The sequence below is a fragment of the Phyllopteryx taeniolatus genome, chromosome 5, assembly GCF_024500385.1.
Source record: "Phyllopteryx taeniolatus isolate TA_2022b chromosome 5, UOR_Ptae_1.2, whole genome shotgun sequence".
Taxonomy (NCBI): domain Eukaryota; kingdom Metazoa; phylum Chordata; class Actinopteri; order Syngnathiformes; family Syngnathidae; genus Phyllopteryx; species Phyllopteryx taeniolatus.
In genome coordinates this window covers 6,460,853-6,476,823 of record NC_084506.1, presented here as the reverse complement: position 1 = coordinate 6,476,823, position 15,971 = coordinate 6,460,853, and the positions used below count along the sequence as shown (strand labels likewise).

Sequence of the window (15,971 nt, the reverse complement as noted above, 5' to 3'; positions counted from 1 at the left end):
ACTTGATGAGGAGGGGAGACTTTACCGAAGACCCCCCGCATAATGCTATCCATCCATCCATTCATTTGTTTTCTATGCGGCTTATCCTCACTAGCGTCGGAGCCTATGCCAGCTGTTTTCGGGCGAGAGGCGGCGTACACCCCGAACTGGTTGGCGCAGGGCGCAGAGAAACAAACAACCACTCGCACTCACATTCATAATACTAACGCTAATTAAATAACTACAATGTCATGTTGACCCGACTGATTAGAAGACATGACGAACAAGTCATTGAAGTAAACTCATTGCTCCATCAGTGATCGCTTACCTTTTTTTTTTTTTTTTCTCAATAAGATATAATTTTATGGATTGTCACAGGGAAGAAAAAAAAAAAAAGGGCATCATTCTGCAAAGTTTTGTCATCTTTTGGGGCTCTGACTTTCAAACAAAACATTCACCCACGCAAAGGGGATCGATATTTACATTTGAAATGGAAATCTGCACATTTTTTAAACAGAGTCGATCACAGACAGAATGCTAAAACAATATTTATTTCAGTAAGAGGATGCGCGTATTCAATGCGCGATTACATATATAGCATTTGGGACCACTGGTATTTACACAACAGGTGTGGCGAGCTATTTACTTGCATTGAAGTGAGTTCGCTTACTAGTCATGGGAAATATATACGAGCGTGTGTGTGTGTTTGAGGGGGGAACACACACCACTTCAAACCGGGTCTATAAAAAAAAAATACAAAAATTAATGATGGCAGATTCATCACACGTCACAGGTTTTCTGCGAACGCGACTAAAGCAGACAATGAAGGGGATTTTCATCACAAACGCTGTTCGCAAAGAGGGCGGAATCCCTAAAGATGGTGGAAAACAGGATACGATGCTGTTCTGCATGAAAATATGGCGAGTAAAATGGGGGCAAAAGCCTTCCAATCCGAACTGATGCGAAAACTCCGGGAGCACCGAGGTGACACCTCGGAGTGCAGGGACGACACGTCGACATCCGGATCCTAAAGTACGGCCGATTCTCGGAATGTGTCGATCCACCTGTTAAGCGCAAATTCGAGTCAGTCTAACGTGCGTGCTCACCTCGTGCAGCCGCTGCGAGTTACCGACGTCGTCGTTTACCTCTGGGCCGTTTGGACGTCGTCGGCTTTGAAATTGTAGTACGGGGTGTTTTTGTGGTAAAGCTTGAACTGTAACCTTTGCGACGAGTCGACTTTTAGGACGAAACCTAAAAGCGGTTGACTCTCCAAGGCGGCGACATCCTGCATGACGGAAAGGATTGTAACTGTACGTGGGACATCGAATCGATTCCTCTCGATGGCTTGGGAAAAACATCGGCTGGATTTACACAGTCAGCGCAAGTGCCTTTTTCGATATGATCTCCCGAGCTCAGATTTTCATGTATCCCCCCCCCCCCGCGATAAACCGAGGTTCACTGCGTATCTGATCTGTGCGTTAAAGCGGGTATCCGACATTTGCTGAATTTTCGATTCCGACGTGAAGCTTATCCGTTTCCGTGGCGCAATTTTTGACGCATATATCCCAAACGGTGCGAATTGTGTCACTTGAGCCACGAAGTGTAAAACCGGGCTAGAACATCGGCGGAGTGTCGCCCACCTCGCTGGCAGCGTAGGTGTACAGGACCTTATCTTTGATCACAAACCACAAGCGCTTCCCCTGCTTCTTTTTGCCCTTCGACCTCTGCAAATAGCCACTCATGGAGGAGTTGTCTGTGCTGGCGGACACCTGACGAAGCCAAACGCATCGCGGTGAGAGATGCGTCCGTCAAAGATTGCATCTCGACGAGAAAGCCGGCGCTCACCTCTTTAAGCGCCGCCGGTATCCGCTTGTGTTTACGAGAGAACGCAAAGGAGGCTTTGGGAGACGCCGCTCCAGAGAGATCCTCTTCGCCTGCATTGCACGAACGAGAGCCGTCACGGTGAATTCGGGGTCAAAGAGGCGAGGAAACGTACCTTTCTGCTCGCGCAGCGCCATGTGACACTGGTCGCACACTCTCGCCGACTGGTTCTTGAGGTACTCGAGGCTTTGCTTGTTGGAGGAACAGGATTGGCACACCACCTATTGGCACCCAAAAACAGCAACCTTGATTCGGGCAAAAACGATTCTCGTTTGTACGCGACTATCGGCGCTACACGCGCGTTTGTATCATTTGTCGAAGCGGCTCGCCTTGCCGCAGGCTCGACAGTGGTGCCGCCTCCACGTCAGAGTGAACTCGCAGGTGCAGACCATACACATGGTGGCGCGTGGGTCCGGGATCCATATCGGCGCCTTGGTGCCCAAAGAAGCGCCGTCGGCGCCGTCGCTCAGTTGGGCCTGAAGATTGAATTGGCGGAAAACGCAGAGATGAGCGCCAAGGTTTCGTGACAACCGAGCGACGTCGTCTTTGCGCCGTCTTTTGCGTCACCTCGTCGAAGGACTTTCCAGATATGAACGTGATCTTTTTCTTGGTGTAATCGCCGATGGCTGTGGAAATGGCCTCGAGCCACTCGTCTCTCTCCGACGCCGAACTGCAGAGAAGGAAAAAAAAAAAAAAGCGGTTGTTTAAATAATATTGTTAAAATAAACATCCTTGACAAGTTCCATTCCCTCTGTAGTGAACTCGTACCAAAAAGTGCAATTGATTACCTTGCGGAGAGAATGAAGGAGCGCTCCACGCTCTCGATGGTAAACTCATTCTGGTGGGCTTCTTGGCTCGGTTTGCTCACCTAACATGGTTTACATCATCATCATCATCCATCATCATCATCATCATCATCATCTGGGGGAAAGTCGAGGCGTTCTCACCTTCATCCCCGCCAGAGACAACATGTTGTTACACTTGTACTGGCCCGACTGAACGGGTGTGGCGTACAGCAGGGTGTCGTTGAACTGGAGGAGAAAACGACAAGATTTTGCCTACAATCGCTTCAACGACTCCTCCCTCTTCCTCTTCGCGGCATTATGACGCCTCAAGATTGAAAGTCTGGATGTTTTTGTTTTTTTTCGGTTAGCGACGTTTGAGCGAGCCAGTGAACAAAAATGTGTTCCGGCCTTGAACGGATCACGTTTAACATACAAAACCAAACCGCATTGGGTGTACCAGGAAGAACATTCTGGGCTGCATGACTTTCCTGGACAGCTTGTTGAGGATGCCCTCCTTCAGGAATGTCTGGCACAAAAAGAAAAGTCAGATGATTCCGATCACATTTGCGGCCATTTTTTTTTTTTTTGTCACGAGCGCGGTCGAAGCGGCTTTACCCGGCCGGGCCGGACGATCTCGTGACGGCCGTTCAGGCTGCACTGCACCTGAATCAGCTTCTGGAAGTTGTCCTTTGCGTGGGAACCAAACACAAGACTTCACAACCACCATCTTTCAATTAGTTCTCCTGTACAGCGGCGCCTTGAGATGCGACTTTCCTTCGTTCCGTCGCCGTACTTGGAATTCAAAACAGATTTCCGCATTGAAATGAATGGAGACGCCATCAATCCGTTTCCGCCTCCCGAAAAAAAAAAAAAAAACACAAAAGTTGTGTCATGTGTTTTATAATAAGTCAAATAACACTCTATACTTTATAAAAACATATTCGCAGCGTGGCGTTCATAAATGCACCTATTTGCCAATTTGGGGGCGTGAACCTATCGCCCGCTGATTCGCCTTATTTTTGACCCAATCCCCCAATTATTCACCTTTGTTTGAATCGATTCCCTGCTAATGTGCCTGGGGGCGAAACAAAAACAAAAAAAACTTTCAGTTTTTTTGTTTTTTTTTCTTCTTCCCATGTGAATTTTAAGAGATCATTAATTATTTGCCAATTCTCTTTCCCTAGCGCCGTGATTACAGGAGGTCCACTGGAAAAAACACGATTCAATAGAACAGTTTGTGCATCATGATTCATTCGTTGCGGCTCCTTCGGGTGTGCGCAAGGTAGCCACCGGGGGGCGGTGTAACAGAGTCGCGCGGACACAAACAAAGACAATTTGCACAACTACTGTAAGTGACTCAGTGAGCGGGCACTAATATTCGTCATTCTTCACAGAGGATCAAGAATCTCTGCCATTCTTTGCGCATAGAGAAAATCGGCTGATAATTGCATTGAATTAAAAAAAAAAAGGAAAGAAACGTTCACCCAAAAATCTTGAATAAGTGGGGATAAAACACCAATGGGCATTTTTGGAGTTTGTTCCCCATTAAAAAAAACAAAAAGTAAAAAACAAAAAGTATTTTTATTGATTTATTTTACAAGGAAATCAGCCTCAAGGCACCGCTGTGTTTGCGCGAGATTCGTCCAACCCCAATGGCCTCTTACCCCTTGCTTCATGATGTCGTTGGCGTGATTCGCAACTTCTTTAACAACAGCAAGAGCAGCTGAACGGAGCCAAAACGTCCGCGTTACGTGTTGCACATTCCGTCTGTCAAATGACTTTTTTTGTTTACCTTGCGTGTCCTTGTAGTCGGCCGAGTCTTTGGACAGATTTTTCAAATAGTCTGGAAAGAACAAAACAAACGGCACCGCCGTCTGGGTCAACAAGCAAAATTAAAAAAATAAATCCTATTACATTATAAAGAGTCGAATCTATTGAGTCACAATTGGGAATTCCATCAAAGGTTTTGGGGATGAATATTCTCTTTAAGTGGGGCAAAAACTTCAGAGGTGACCACTTTGTTCAGGCTTAGCTTTTTCTTTGGCTTTTTTTTTTTTTTTTGCCTCGACAGGCACGAAATGGAAGCTGAGTGCCAATGCTGAGCCATGCAAGTGTGCGTTACAGTTTGCGGGATGTAAGTGGCGAGAGGCGCGCTGGTGGAGTCACCTCTGAGCAGGAGCTGGTACTGAGGAATTCTTTGGACGGGCTTGAGGAGGTAGTGCTTCAGAGCCAAGCTGGCGCAACGCGGGCTGGCCTGGGGCCAAGGAGGACACAAACAACAGATTACCAAAAGAAAAAACAAAAACAAAAAAAAAAGATCAACGCAAACGGCAAAAAAAAATAAAGAAATCACAGCAGCTTTTGAATCCTCGGACATTCACGAGGTCACATTAAGTTCCGCTTTAAAGGTTAAAAGTGCATTGAAGTCTCGGTTGGTCAAATGAAATTTCGCCCCGAAGACAAATATAAACGAGGACGGGAATCGGAGTGACCGAATTGGTATCAATTCCCGTCCCGAGTATTGTATTTGAACGCTACGTTAACATGCGGAAGAGAAACACGTCAGCCGGCTCTCGTGACCTCAAATTGTCGCACGACGGCACCGAAGGCCGCGTTCTTCTTGCTGTGCTCTTCCAGTAGCGCCGCATTCTTGTCAAACTCCCGGATGTATGTGGAGTACATCTTCAGATAGGGACCTTTCTTCAGGAAGATGTCGGCCACCTGCTCGTTTTCATCCCTGTTGGCGCACAAAGACAAAAACAAAAAAACACGTTTCAGCAAGCGCGCGTGTACAAAACGACAGCTGGAGTACAAAAGGGAAAAGATAACAAGAAATGCACATGGTAGATGAATATTTATTGACAGTATCTCTCTGGACATTCATCAAGCTTTTGATAATAAAAAGAGAGATGCCAGCATTTGTGTCCACCAACGGGTGGACACAAATGGCAAGAACATGTTTTGCACACGACAGTTTAAAGGGAACGGACCTTCATTTCAGTGCCAAGGACGTTTAAGACTCTTCCTTAGGATTGCTAACAAACCGCCGCCAATACAACAACACACACTATTGAGTCACCGTCAAGTATTTTGGGCTTTTTCCAAGCAAGCACGAGTCGGCGGATGCCGGAATACCACCGGACTGATAAACTGGCAGCGTCACATGCCAGCCTCTTGGTCCGGAAGTTGTCATTTCCTGATGCTGAGTTTAGCAGCGCTGGATTGTTTTGGTTAGAACAGATGACATCTTCAAAAGTTTGATGCAAGAACTTACGACCTCCGCCGGAGAGCATTTGCAGTCGTTTTGGGGCCGTTGATGTTGATCGATACCAGTGGCGACCACTCGCCGAAGTTATGTTTGTTTCTTCCCAACAGTCCATTCTCTTCATTTTGTAGTTTTTCTCGCGGTGGCAGTGCTTGTGCTACATGCATGCGGATGTTAACATTTTTTGCTCCGATTAGATTTCAGCCTGTGTTGCCATGGCAATCTAATCTGCCCAGTCTAATCTTCACAATCAGTAGTGAGGACCCATTCAACTGTTTCTTCAATCAATCACGTATCATGGAGTACTGCAACCACACAAATGCCGTTACATGGCGTTTTTTGTCAAAACATCGGCGGCTTCTGTAGTCTCGACGCAACGCCGAGCACGGCTCTGCCGCCGATCAATAGAAAACACTCGGAGAAGCGCGCGCTACCATTCGGCCAGTCGATTGTGCAGCTCTTGCAGCAAATCCCGGTTGAGTTCGTAGAGTTGCGGGAGGTAGTACAAGATCCGGTCGAGCAGACGCTCCTCGATCACGGGTTTGCCGTTTTGACGAGATGCTTCGGCCACGGCGTCGCGGAAGTCCTGCGGTCCACATGATCACAACAAAACAACAACAGTGCCCCGTTGTCAAATATGACATCATATCACCGTCACGTTCGCCTGACAGAATTGTATTGGTCAGTATTGGTCAACGACAGATATGTTGTCGCTAAATAACGCAACCGTGAACATTTTGGTCAGCCGATGACTTTGTGTTCCGAGCACAGCGCTCACGTGAGCGTTCGCCATCACGGGAAGTGGCCTGCGCGCCGTGCGGACGCGGCGCCTGAACAAACAGCGCGGGCGTTTTTTTTGGGGGGGGGGGGAACTCGGTCTGACTGTGTGTCATCAGCGGACTCCGTTCCGCCCCCTACTTCCCGTCTGCGGGCCGCACTGACATCTGCTCATATGACCGTCTTTTTATGAACACAGAAGAGGAGCATAATATTTGAGGAGAGGAAATGAAAGTGTCGTTGAGACGGGAGCTTATGTTTTATGCAACTTTGAACTGGCCCAGTGTAGTATTGATGACTTGTCTCGCTAGCAACAACCTCTGACACCCTACTATTATCTTTGAATTCAATTGTAGTCCAATTTGTTTGCTCAGGTGTGGAGACGGTAATTGAACCAAATCAAAAGGTGGTCACAGTAGGTTCCAAAACAAACGCTGGCACAATTTTATTGCGGTGAGAAAGTAATTAGTCCCTAAAGTTCATTACATTTGCATTCCATGCTTTGCGCAAGTCCAAGTTGACATGTCATTGTCAAGATCATAAACTACCTCTGCAGAAAACTGCGAGGAATGTGAGCCCTGCGGGCGAGAAGAACCGGGTTAGCCACACCCTGTCACGTGAGCAGAGCCGGGTTAGCCACACCCTCTTGCGTGTGCACGAGGAGAGCCGGGTTAGCCACACGCTCTCGCATCTGCGAGGAGAGCCGGGTTAGCCACACCCTCTCGCGTTTGCGTGAGCACAGCCGGGTTAACCACACCCTCTTGCGTGTGCGTGAGCAGAGCCGGGTTAGCCACAGCCTCTCGCATGTGCGCAAGGAGAGCCGGGTTAGCCACACCCTCTTGCGTGTGCATGACGAGAGCCGGTTTAGCCACACCCTCTTGCGTGTGGGTGTGTGGATGTGTGTGTGCGTGTATGTGTTTGTGCACCACTGGACAACATAATCAAATCACAAAAATGCCACATAGCCATGCAGCGTTTCTCTTTCAGTGCGTTGGTTTCACCCAAAACGCACGCGTCTCTGGAGTGCCTGCACGTACATCAAGTGTGGAATTAACCAACCGGGTCAATCTTTTATCTGCCTAATTCCGAATACGTGTCTGCACTTTGGCCTCGCTGTTACGTCGCAATACAGAAAATATGGTTACATTCGCCAGTGGTGATTTGGCACAGGCGCCATTGAGTTGGAGTCTGGACGCAAAGGGCTGAAACACGCGACACCAAAAGGCAAAAAGGTCACGTAGGGTACTCACGACGTGAAGCAGCTTCAGGACATCAACGAACCTAAGAAGCAACCATAAAAGCAAACTGTTACACACGGTAGCGTGTGAGTGGGAAAACAAAACAAAAACAAAAATGGGTTAACTCATCACAGTTGACATCATTGACGTGAACGGCGTCTTTGGCGTCTTACACTTTCTCAGAGGTCATAATCTCAGTGGCGATGTGATGGGTCTTGGTCTTTCGGAGGCCACTTTGCGTCTATCACGAGAAAAAAAACAAAAACAAAAAAAAGTTGGAAAAAAAGATGAAGCATTAAAAAAACAACCGGTCATCTGAGCTTTTCACGGAAGTTTTAATAGATAAAATCAAACAACAATGGCACTAGTCAAAACAAATATAGCTTTTTTGATATCTATATTTTGTGTTATAATTGCATAACGTCTATGCTAATTTCCATTATCCAACTCCAATCCAATCCAACTTGTTTTATAAGGCGTTTTAAGAACAACACAGCCGACCTGAGTGCTCATCGCAACATAACGTAGACCAAGAAAATAAAAACAAAACTGCCTAGCCTCATGCTGACAAACAATGCAAAACGCCACAGACGGGCTATCCGACAGCGTGGGTGTCCCTGCGTTATTACCGTCCAAACAACGAATATTTGAACACAAACGCTGCATCAATACATGTATGCAGACAACAACAATACTCACGGGCATATATTCTTTATCCTCTGCAAAAACTATGCGGGTGCTGAAGCGCGAGTATGCGGGGGTGCACTGTCATGGCAGTGCATGCAGTTCAACGGGGAAAGGTGATTTTGAGTGGAGAGCGTGGTCACGCAACCAACGGAATTTGCATATGAAGGCACCACTGCCACTTTGTTTTGCTCACCGCATTTTCCTCGGACTGCTCGGGGTCGCCTTTACTTGAGACCGAGCTGTCGTCTCCGTCGTCGTCGTCCGAGAAAGGCAGCATGAAGTCGTCGTCCGACCCGCCATCGTCTACAGAACTTCTGCCAGCAAACCACACACACACAGAAAAAAGTCATGAGGGTATTGACGATAATAAAGTTCAGTTGTATCGAGCTGTATTTTGATAACAGGGAAAAAAAAATCGGTTTTTAACACCTATCTTTAAAAAATAAATAAAAAATTCAATACTTGCATCATTCTATTTATTTTTAACAATGACAATAAAGCTCTATTCTATTCTATTATTTTCTTTTCTATCCTATTCATCTTTCTTTCTTTGAAATGAATGGAAATATCATTAATACATTTTAGTCTCCCCTCCAAAAAGACAAAATGTATTTTTGTTTTTTAATTTAAAAAAATACATACAAAATGTACATAATGAAAGTTCGAGTAATAACATAATTAAACAGCGTGCAAAGCTTCGAACAGCGTGTGTGTCATGATTTAGTGCTGCAATCCAATGAGTGTGCTGCCCCCCCCCCCCTCCACCAGGGGGCAGTACTGTCTAATACAGTCACGCAGACTCAAACGAAGAAGAATGAACTTGTTCTACTACTACTCAGTGGTTTGGTTGTAGACGCGATCAAATACAACTTTGTTTTTGCACAGTAAAATACATTCAATTGAGAACGATGTCATCCTGCATTTCCCATGATGAAATGCGTGTGATTATTGCACAGGTGTGCCTGGGCTGGGACTAATTAATGGCAATGAGGCCATTTGAACAGGGAAGGGCCATCTCACCACATTTCCTCAATGACAATACGATCTTTTATTCTTCTTTCTGTTCGAAGCAGGCCCGGTTGTCATGTCGCAGGAATGTTACTAGGACAGCCGGAAATTGTTGCAATGTATGGAAAATTGCGTATGTCTCCAACTTCTGGTACTAAATGTTCACCACAGAAAAAGGACTAACGGTGAATAACGCAAGTGCAGCCTCACACACACACACACACACACACACACGGTGGTGGTATGATGACAACAGGTGTGACTCATTTGTGTTTGTGAGCTGCTCAACGTGTTTTATAGCAATGTGACCGTCGATCACTTTGAAGTAGTGACACGCTACGCTACGCTAACATAAGCTAAACTAAGCTAAGCCGCAAGTGTCACAGAGTGTACTGTTGTACGGCGTAATCCTGCTGGGTTGGGAACGGAGGGTAGCACATTCAAGCATGAATACAAAGCTTTTGTTTTGTTATGAGCGGACATTCCTGCGATATAAATCGCTCTCCTTGCCCACTTGCGAGAGCATTACAGTAACTTAAGAGCCAAAGTTACATTTTTTTGGTACATTCTTGGGGTAGTTCCATAAATTCGCTTTAATTCCCATGAAATGTGTCCAATTTTGAAATTCCTGGAATTTTGCTAACTTGTGTTCCACAATGTGATGTTTGTTGGCTTTGTTTTAGTATGGGGCAGATTGACGCTGCAATTTCAAGTTTTTTGCTCTGAACTCGTTCACTGCCATTGACGGATATAGTCAAAGGCACTGGGAAGTAACCGTTAACTGGGAGGGCTGGCAGCGAGTGACAGAATTCCGGCATGCGTCATGGAAGTGTAAAGGGAGAGGGGGGGGGGACCAAAAACTGCATCGAATCGGATAGCTTTCGGAATCAGGCGTCTTCCAAATGCGGCACGAGATCTGATACCTGGTGGAAGTTCACCATATCCCGACAAGGCTGCAACATCAGCCTGGAGGTGGCGTTTATTAATGTATTTATATTATTTTATTTTTTTTAACCTGTCAAATGTCTTGAAACTGTGTGTAATAATTTGTAACAGTGCATTTTTACTTTTGTATTTTTCACCCAAAAAAAATACTGTTATGATTGGAAGGTTTGCTCCAAAACATTTCATTTATTTTCTGACGGTTGATGACTTCATAAATTATGCCAACAGCCGTTTCCATTCCCGAAAATATCATTTCCATCATAATTTGGAACGCAGTGCATACAGTAAATTTTCCTCTACTGTAATTGTCTACCAGCACATTCGGCTGTGTAAAGCGGGAGGTTATTATAATTTCAAAAGTCCTCATCGGGTACGCCCAGAAAGCATCCACGCCTGAACGGCAAACGTGCCAAACTCCCCAAGCAGGAAACTGCGACTGAAGAGTGTCGACATGCTTGACGAATTAAGGTTCAATGTTGTGAGCGGGCTGCATTCCGTTCAGTTTTTGCAGCGAAACACCGAGTCGCCAGTGCTTTCCTGCCTGATTTAACAGAGCGTGGCACCCATACAAAGTGGGTCCTGATAGAGGTCATTTTCACACAATTTGTTCATTTGCAAAGACATGCAATCGTTCCGACACTTTCACAAACTCATACATATTCATATCTGAGAAATAACAGCATTTATTTTGCCGTCTGCTATTGTGTGAATGCAAAACGGCTGCATCATCCTGGCAAGAACATCGCGAGGCTCTCTCCAGTGGCGTTAACGGTAAAAAAGTAATTTAAAAAAGTACTCTTATGACACTTAGATGCATTTGTGTTTGTTTTCATGGAAAAGGCGAATTAAGCAATCGTAGCAAAATTGAACATATTCAAAAAATGTCACGAACATGCTGTAAATCAGGAAACTTCATTTGACATTTTGGCATTAAAAGCTTGAAAATATGACGTTAGAATATGTTTTTTTTCCCTTCTTGATGGTTTACAAATGCCAATCGTTTAAATACTCATATCAGTGACATTAATAGATTTTCAAAAGGAAATTGAGTGGGCCATGTGTTTACAGTTCTAATTGAATCAATGTGAAAATGATCCAGGGTAACGAAGGGCGCACAAAGAGCTAGCTTGCGCAGCGGCACAAGGCGGCACGCTCACTTAGCGCTGAACTTTGTTTGATTGTTTTGAATGATATCTGTGCATCATTTGTTCTTTAAGTTACAGTATATCGTAAACTTAAGTTAGTGATAGACTATGCCGCGCGTTCCGACTTCTGGGTTACGACATCGGAACCTTGTCGTAAACTGAGGAACCCGTGTTATCGTTTTGGTTTGATGAGTGGATTAAGAAAACGTGTCAGACAAAAAAAAAAAAAAAAACGCTCACATACCTGTCATAGTCAGCGTTTTTATCCGGGGACAAATACGCCTCTGGCTCCTCATAAATGCCGTCGTCGTACAAACTCTGCCAGGTGGCACCGGAACCCTCTGAGCCGCCGAAGTAGACGTTCTCGTAGTCTGATATCTCCTCGTAGTAGGAAAAGTTCTCATAGTTAACGTCCCGCTCGTCTCCGTCTACGCTTTGTTCCAGTCCGACCAGAGGGCAAGAGAACTCGCCTTCCGCCCCGAGAGCGCTGCGGAGATGCTGCGGTATGTCCTGCTCGCCGGACTGCGGCGTCTGGGATCCTTTAGCCATGAGCTTTGGCAGCATCATGACAGAGAGCTTCTGATCCAGAAGCTTCCTGAAAGAGCTACTCCTTCCTTGGGAGCGGACCAAGTCCGCAGCGGAAAAGGACCTGGGTCTCTGTTTGCCCGAGGTTGGCGTTGGGGTGCTGTCAGCTGTCATCTTTACCGGAAGCGAAGGAAGATCTGTCGCGACGGTCTTCTGATTTTTCACATTAGCTCCTGATTTCAGCTCTTCTCCGACTTCAGGAGATTCCGTCTTCTTCATCCACGCCATGGGGCTGTTGTTTCTTCGCGGCTTCTTGGGAACTAGCTTGACTGCTCTGTCGTGGTCGTCTATAACGTCGGAGTGAAAACTGGAATCTGTCCGGTCTTTGTCGGAGGCTTCCTGATCACGCCTTGCGTCTCTCTCGACTTCCACCTCCTCATCCTCCTTGTCGACGGATAGCTCCGTTTCGCAGGTGTTGCTGTCCCAGCCCAGGTCTTCTTCGTCCACGTTGTTTTGGAGCGGTGAAGCAGCGGGACTTGTAACGAGATAAGGCTTTTTCCTGGGCGTGGGGGCCGGTCTTCTGGCAGATGACGGCGACGCTCCCTTTCCACCAGCAGTCCAACTGACAGATGAGGAAGCGCTGCCTTTCCCTTCACTTGACACCTTCAACTCTTTCACTTTCCTCCCTTCCTGGATCAGACTCTTCTCCCTCTCCTCCTCCACCTTTTCCTGGCGGGCCAGCCAGGCGTTTTTGGGTCTCTGTGGCACTGGGACAGGGATGGGCTTATTCGGGGTGGCTGGGTGTTGTTTTTGCTCAGAGGAATTTGCGTCTTCCTCCGGATCATGCTGGCCGTCGTCCCGGATTATCGCATTAGCGTTCGCCTCACGGCTGACAGTTCTGAAATCAAGCGATCCAACTTGAATCGGAGAACTCGAGGTATTTGAGTTTTTGTTGTGGTTCTTGTCTAAAGCAGATGAAGTCTCTCGGGGAGGTTGGTGGTTTTCGAGATGACCCTTTGCAGTTGACGCATGTGTGACTTCTCTTTTTGCATTGTCAGTCTTTCTCTCTGGAGATGTGGTCTTTCCATTGTCCTCGGCTTTGACCTCGTGCAAAGCCTTGAAGTCTTCCTCGGTTTTGTTCATGTGACTGTCACGGATGCACCGGCAGTTTTTCTGGCTACACAGACAAATGGGAATAATGTAATCCCAGTTTGGCTTTTTGTTGTCACGCTGTATTCCATTTTGGGTGTTCAGGAGGCCAACCATCTGTGGGGATTTGCCGACGGTAGTTGCTCGCAGCTTTGAAGCGCCTGGTTTGGAGTTTAGCTTGGAGGGGTTGGGTTTGGGTGCCAGCATCGGTTTCATCTTCCGTAAGGAGCCGGGAGACTGGTGCGACAGGGCATTTTTTCTGGGCGTCAAGGGAGACGGCACCCCCGGCTGGAGCTGGGATAGCTTGGGTTTCGGGGCCAGAGGTGGCTTGTGCATGCCTGGGGAGACACAGAATGCGATTAACAAATGCCGTCCAGCGCCCTAAAGGTTGTAACATTTGGAACTCAACCCAAATTTGGGGGGAAAAGATGTCTCTCAAATTGCAGAAAACCTTGAAGGACAAAGCATATCCTTGAGATGCCAAATGAAGGATTCATTTTACTATTCATTTTTAGTAATGAGCAGCAGAATGTGGCTTGGTTTTACAATAAAAACAGTTTTCTGACCAAAAAGTGGAGGGGAAAAAAAGCATGTCAAGCGGAACAGTGACTTTGATGCTACGTTTCTCCCCCTTGAGCAGAGTGAGTCCATGCCTAATCTGTATCTTCTACTCAAAAACTGTGCTGATCTCAAATCCAAAGCGATGCAACTCCGCCGTCGCCAGGCATCTGTTCGTCATTAAAGTGCTTCCAAACCTGAATTTCACAGACAAGCTGAGCGAGACCCTCTTTGGCGCCTACCCATTGAAAAATGCACTTGACAAATACTGGAAATACATTCGTGGCAGTAAACGGTTGGATTTACGTTAATGAATATAAACATCCACGAGAGTGAATGAGTTCGATTTATTTTTAACACTTAAAAAAGGTTGTTAAGAATGTTAAAATGGTACTAAAAAAAAAAGCGAACACTCTTTTAAGTCTTAAAAGCTGCTTTGCAATCACTGATCCTGACTCCTTGCGGGGAGTTCAAATATTTGTATCACACCACGCTCAGTAATCCAGCTAATGGTCGATGTCGGCAGACTGATGATGATGAGGAGGAGGAGGATTTGGGGCAGGTTGGGGGTGGGTGCTGATGGTCCAGGGAATCGGGAAGGGAGTCATGCAAACTGGTACAACTAGTAAAACTAGTGGACCCAACACCCGAAAGGTTAGAAAAAAAAACCCAAAAAACTTTCTTGTCCTCTTTAAGCAGTCAGTAAATAACAAACAATGGTTGAAAGTGGTGTGTTTTTTTTAATGTATTTTTTTTATAGATAAGACGAGATGGGGAGTGACCGATCGCTTTAGCGCGGAAGTTCACAAACCTTTTGGGCAAAAAAAAAAACCCCATTGCAACTTCTATTCCTTTCTTCAAAAACAGGACAAATTGACAGTGCAGAAAATGCGCATAGTTGTTGATTCATCAATTAATTGTAGCACCGCTAAAATGTATTGTTAAGAGGTGATTTGGTGAAAAAGCAAATGCTTGTAATAACTTAACAGGGAAGAAAAATTACAATCTTTGTGCGTGACGTCACAGGGAAACTCTCTAAAATCGCATCAGCATAATTTTACATATATATAATTGTCCCCGCATTTGATGAATGTATATTTTAACAACTGACTGAATTTGAGATCAGAAAAAAAAATGGAAAATGATAACCAAATATTATTCAATTTACGTGAAGAGCTTTGATGAAAAAGAAAATGCTGGTAACAGCTGTTAAAAGGGTTGATTTTTTTTTTTTATGATTATTTGTACAGATGTTCTGCCAAATCCATTTAGCAAGAAACATGAAGTAGTAGACACACTTGATTTGCTTCACTGGTCCACAAAAAAATGATCTGGTGAAACAGATTGAGCCCCCGGGCCTTGAGTTTGCCATCCGTGACCGGTTTCAACTTAATTTTTTTTTGTTTTTTTTGTTTTTGGGCAATCAATCGAGAAATAAATGGTGAACACGTCCCGTTCGGTCAATCCCAAGAGGTTTTGCGTGACAAAAGTAAACAGCGTGCTGATATCTTTCGTTCTCGCTTACCCGACTTCATACTCGCGTCAGCCCGTCGACTTTTCGGTGGGGAAACGTCATTCTTCAAGCTTCCAAATCGTCACGTCAACGAAAGTTATCCACGGTGGCTCTGGTAATAATAATAATAATAATAATAATAATAATAATAAAATGGAGCCCCACGGCAGCTCCGAGTGCGACCGAGTGCGTGGATTTACTGAAGTCAACACTCTGCTTCCGACCTGTAGGGACACTGACAATCCGTAGGGGGGCGCCACAAAGCACCAAACCATTGAACTGGCTCATTCTTGCTTGGCTATTGGGTGAATTTTCAGGGAGAAAAGGGACTATTTCAGAAAATATTACAAATACAAAAATAAAATCTAAAAAAAAATGTTGGGGGGAAATGTACGAGTTGATAATTAATTCTAACAGGGTGGAAATGTTTCTTTCGAATTAGCCTTTGCTCTTGTGAAAGAAGTTTGTGATTTTTGTAAAAATGTAGTTCGCTCTCATTATACTTTAGCGCCCTAA

General features: G+C 45.6%; 1 protein-coding gene across 3 annotated transcripts; it reads right to left on the bottom strand.

Moving 5' to 3' along the window:
* Positions 1-511: 511 nt before the first annotated feature.
* LOC133477687 (FYVE, RhoGEF and PH domain-containing protein 6-like) lies at positions 512-15,675 on the bottom strand. Of its 3 annotated transcripts, none has more exons than XM_061772735.1 (21): positions 15,468-15,672; positions 11,955-13,722; positions 8,806-8,923; positions 8,099-8,166; positions 7,938-7,968; positions 6,345-6,496; positions 5,226-5,382; positions 4,812-4,899; positions 4,438-4,488; positions 4,310-4,368; positions 3,261-3,332; positions 3,103-3,171; positions 2,808-2,891; positions 2,649-2,728; positions 2,428-2,530; positions 2,190-2,336; positions 1,976-2,081; positions 1,825-1,913; positions 1,620-1,748; positions 1,125-1,264; positions 512-1,043 (listed from the first exon to the last, which is right to left on the bottom strand). In XM_061772735.1, the coding sequence occupies exons 1-21, from the start codon at positions 15,475-15,477 to the stop codon at positions 1,007-1,009; spliced, it is 3,558 nt and encodes a 1,185-aa protein (XP_061628719.1). In that variant the 5' UTR covers positions 15,478-15,672; the 3' UTR covers positions 512-1,006. The 3 variants fall into 3 exon arrangements, with proteins under 3 accessions (XP_061628719.1, XP_061628718.1, XP_061628721.1); XM_061772734.1 differs by having other exon boundaries at positions 8,806-8,926; positions 15,468-15,671; XM_061772737.1 differs by lacking the exons at positions 512-1,043; positions 1,125-1,264 and having other exon boundaries at positions 2,195-2,336; positions 8,806-8,926; positions 15,468-15,675.
* Positions 15,676-15,971: the final 296 nt, after the last annotated feature.

Coding starts and splice junctions, on each gene's coding strand:
- LOC133477687 (XM_061772734.1), bottom strand. Junction 4,900..5,225: donor CCGTCGTGCGACAATTTGAG/GTCACGAGAGCC, acceptor CCTTGGCCCCAG/GCCAGCCCGCGTTGCGCCAG. Junction 1,749..1,824: donor TACCGGCGGCGCTTAAAGAG/GTGAGCGCCGGC, acceptor TGGCTTCGTCAG/GTGTCCGCCAGCACAGACAA.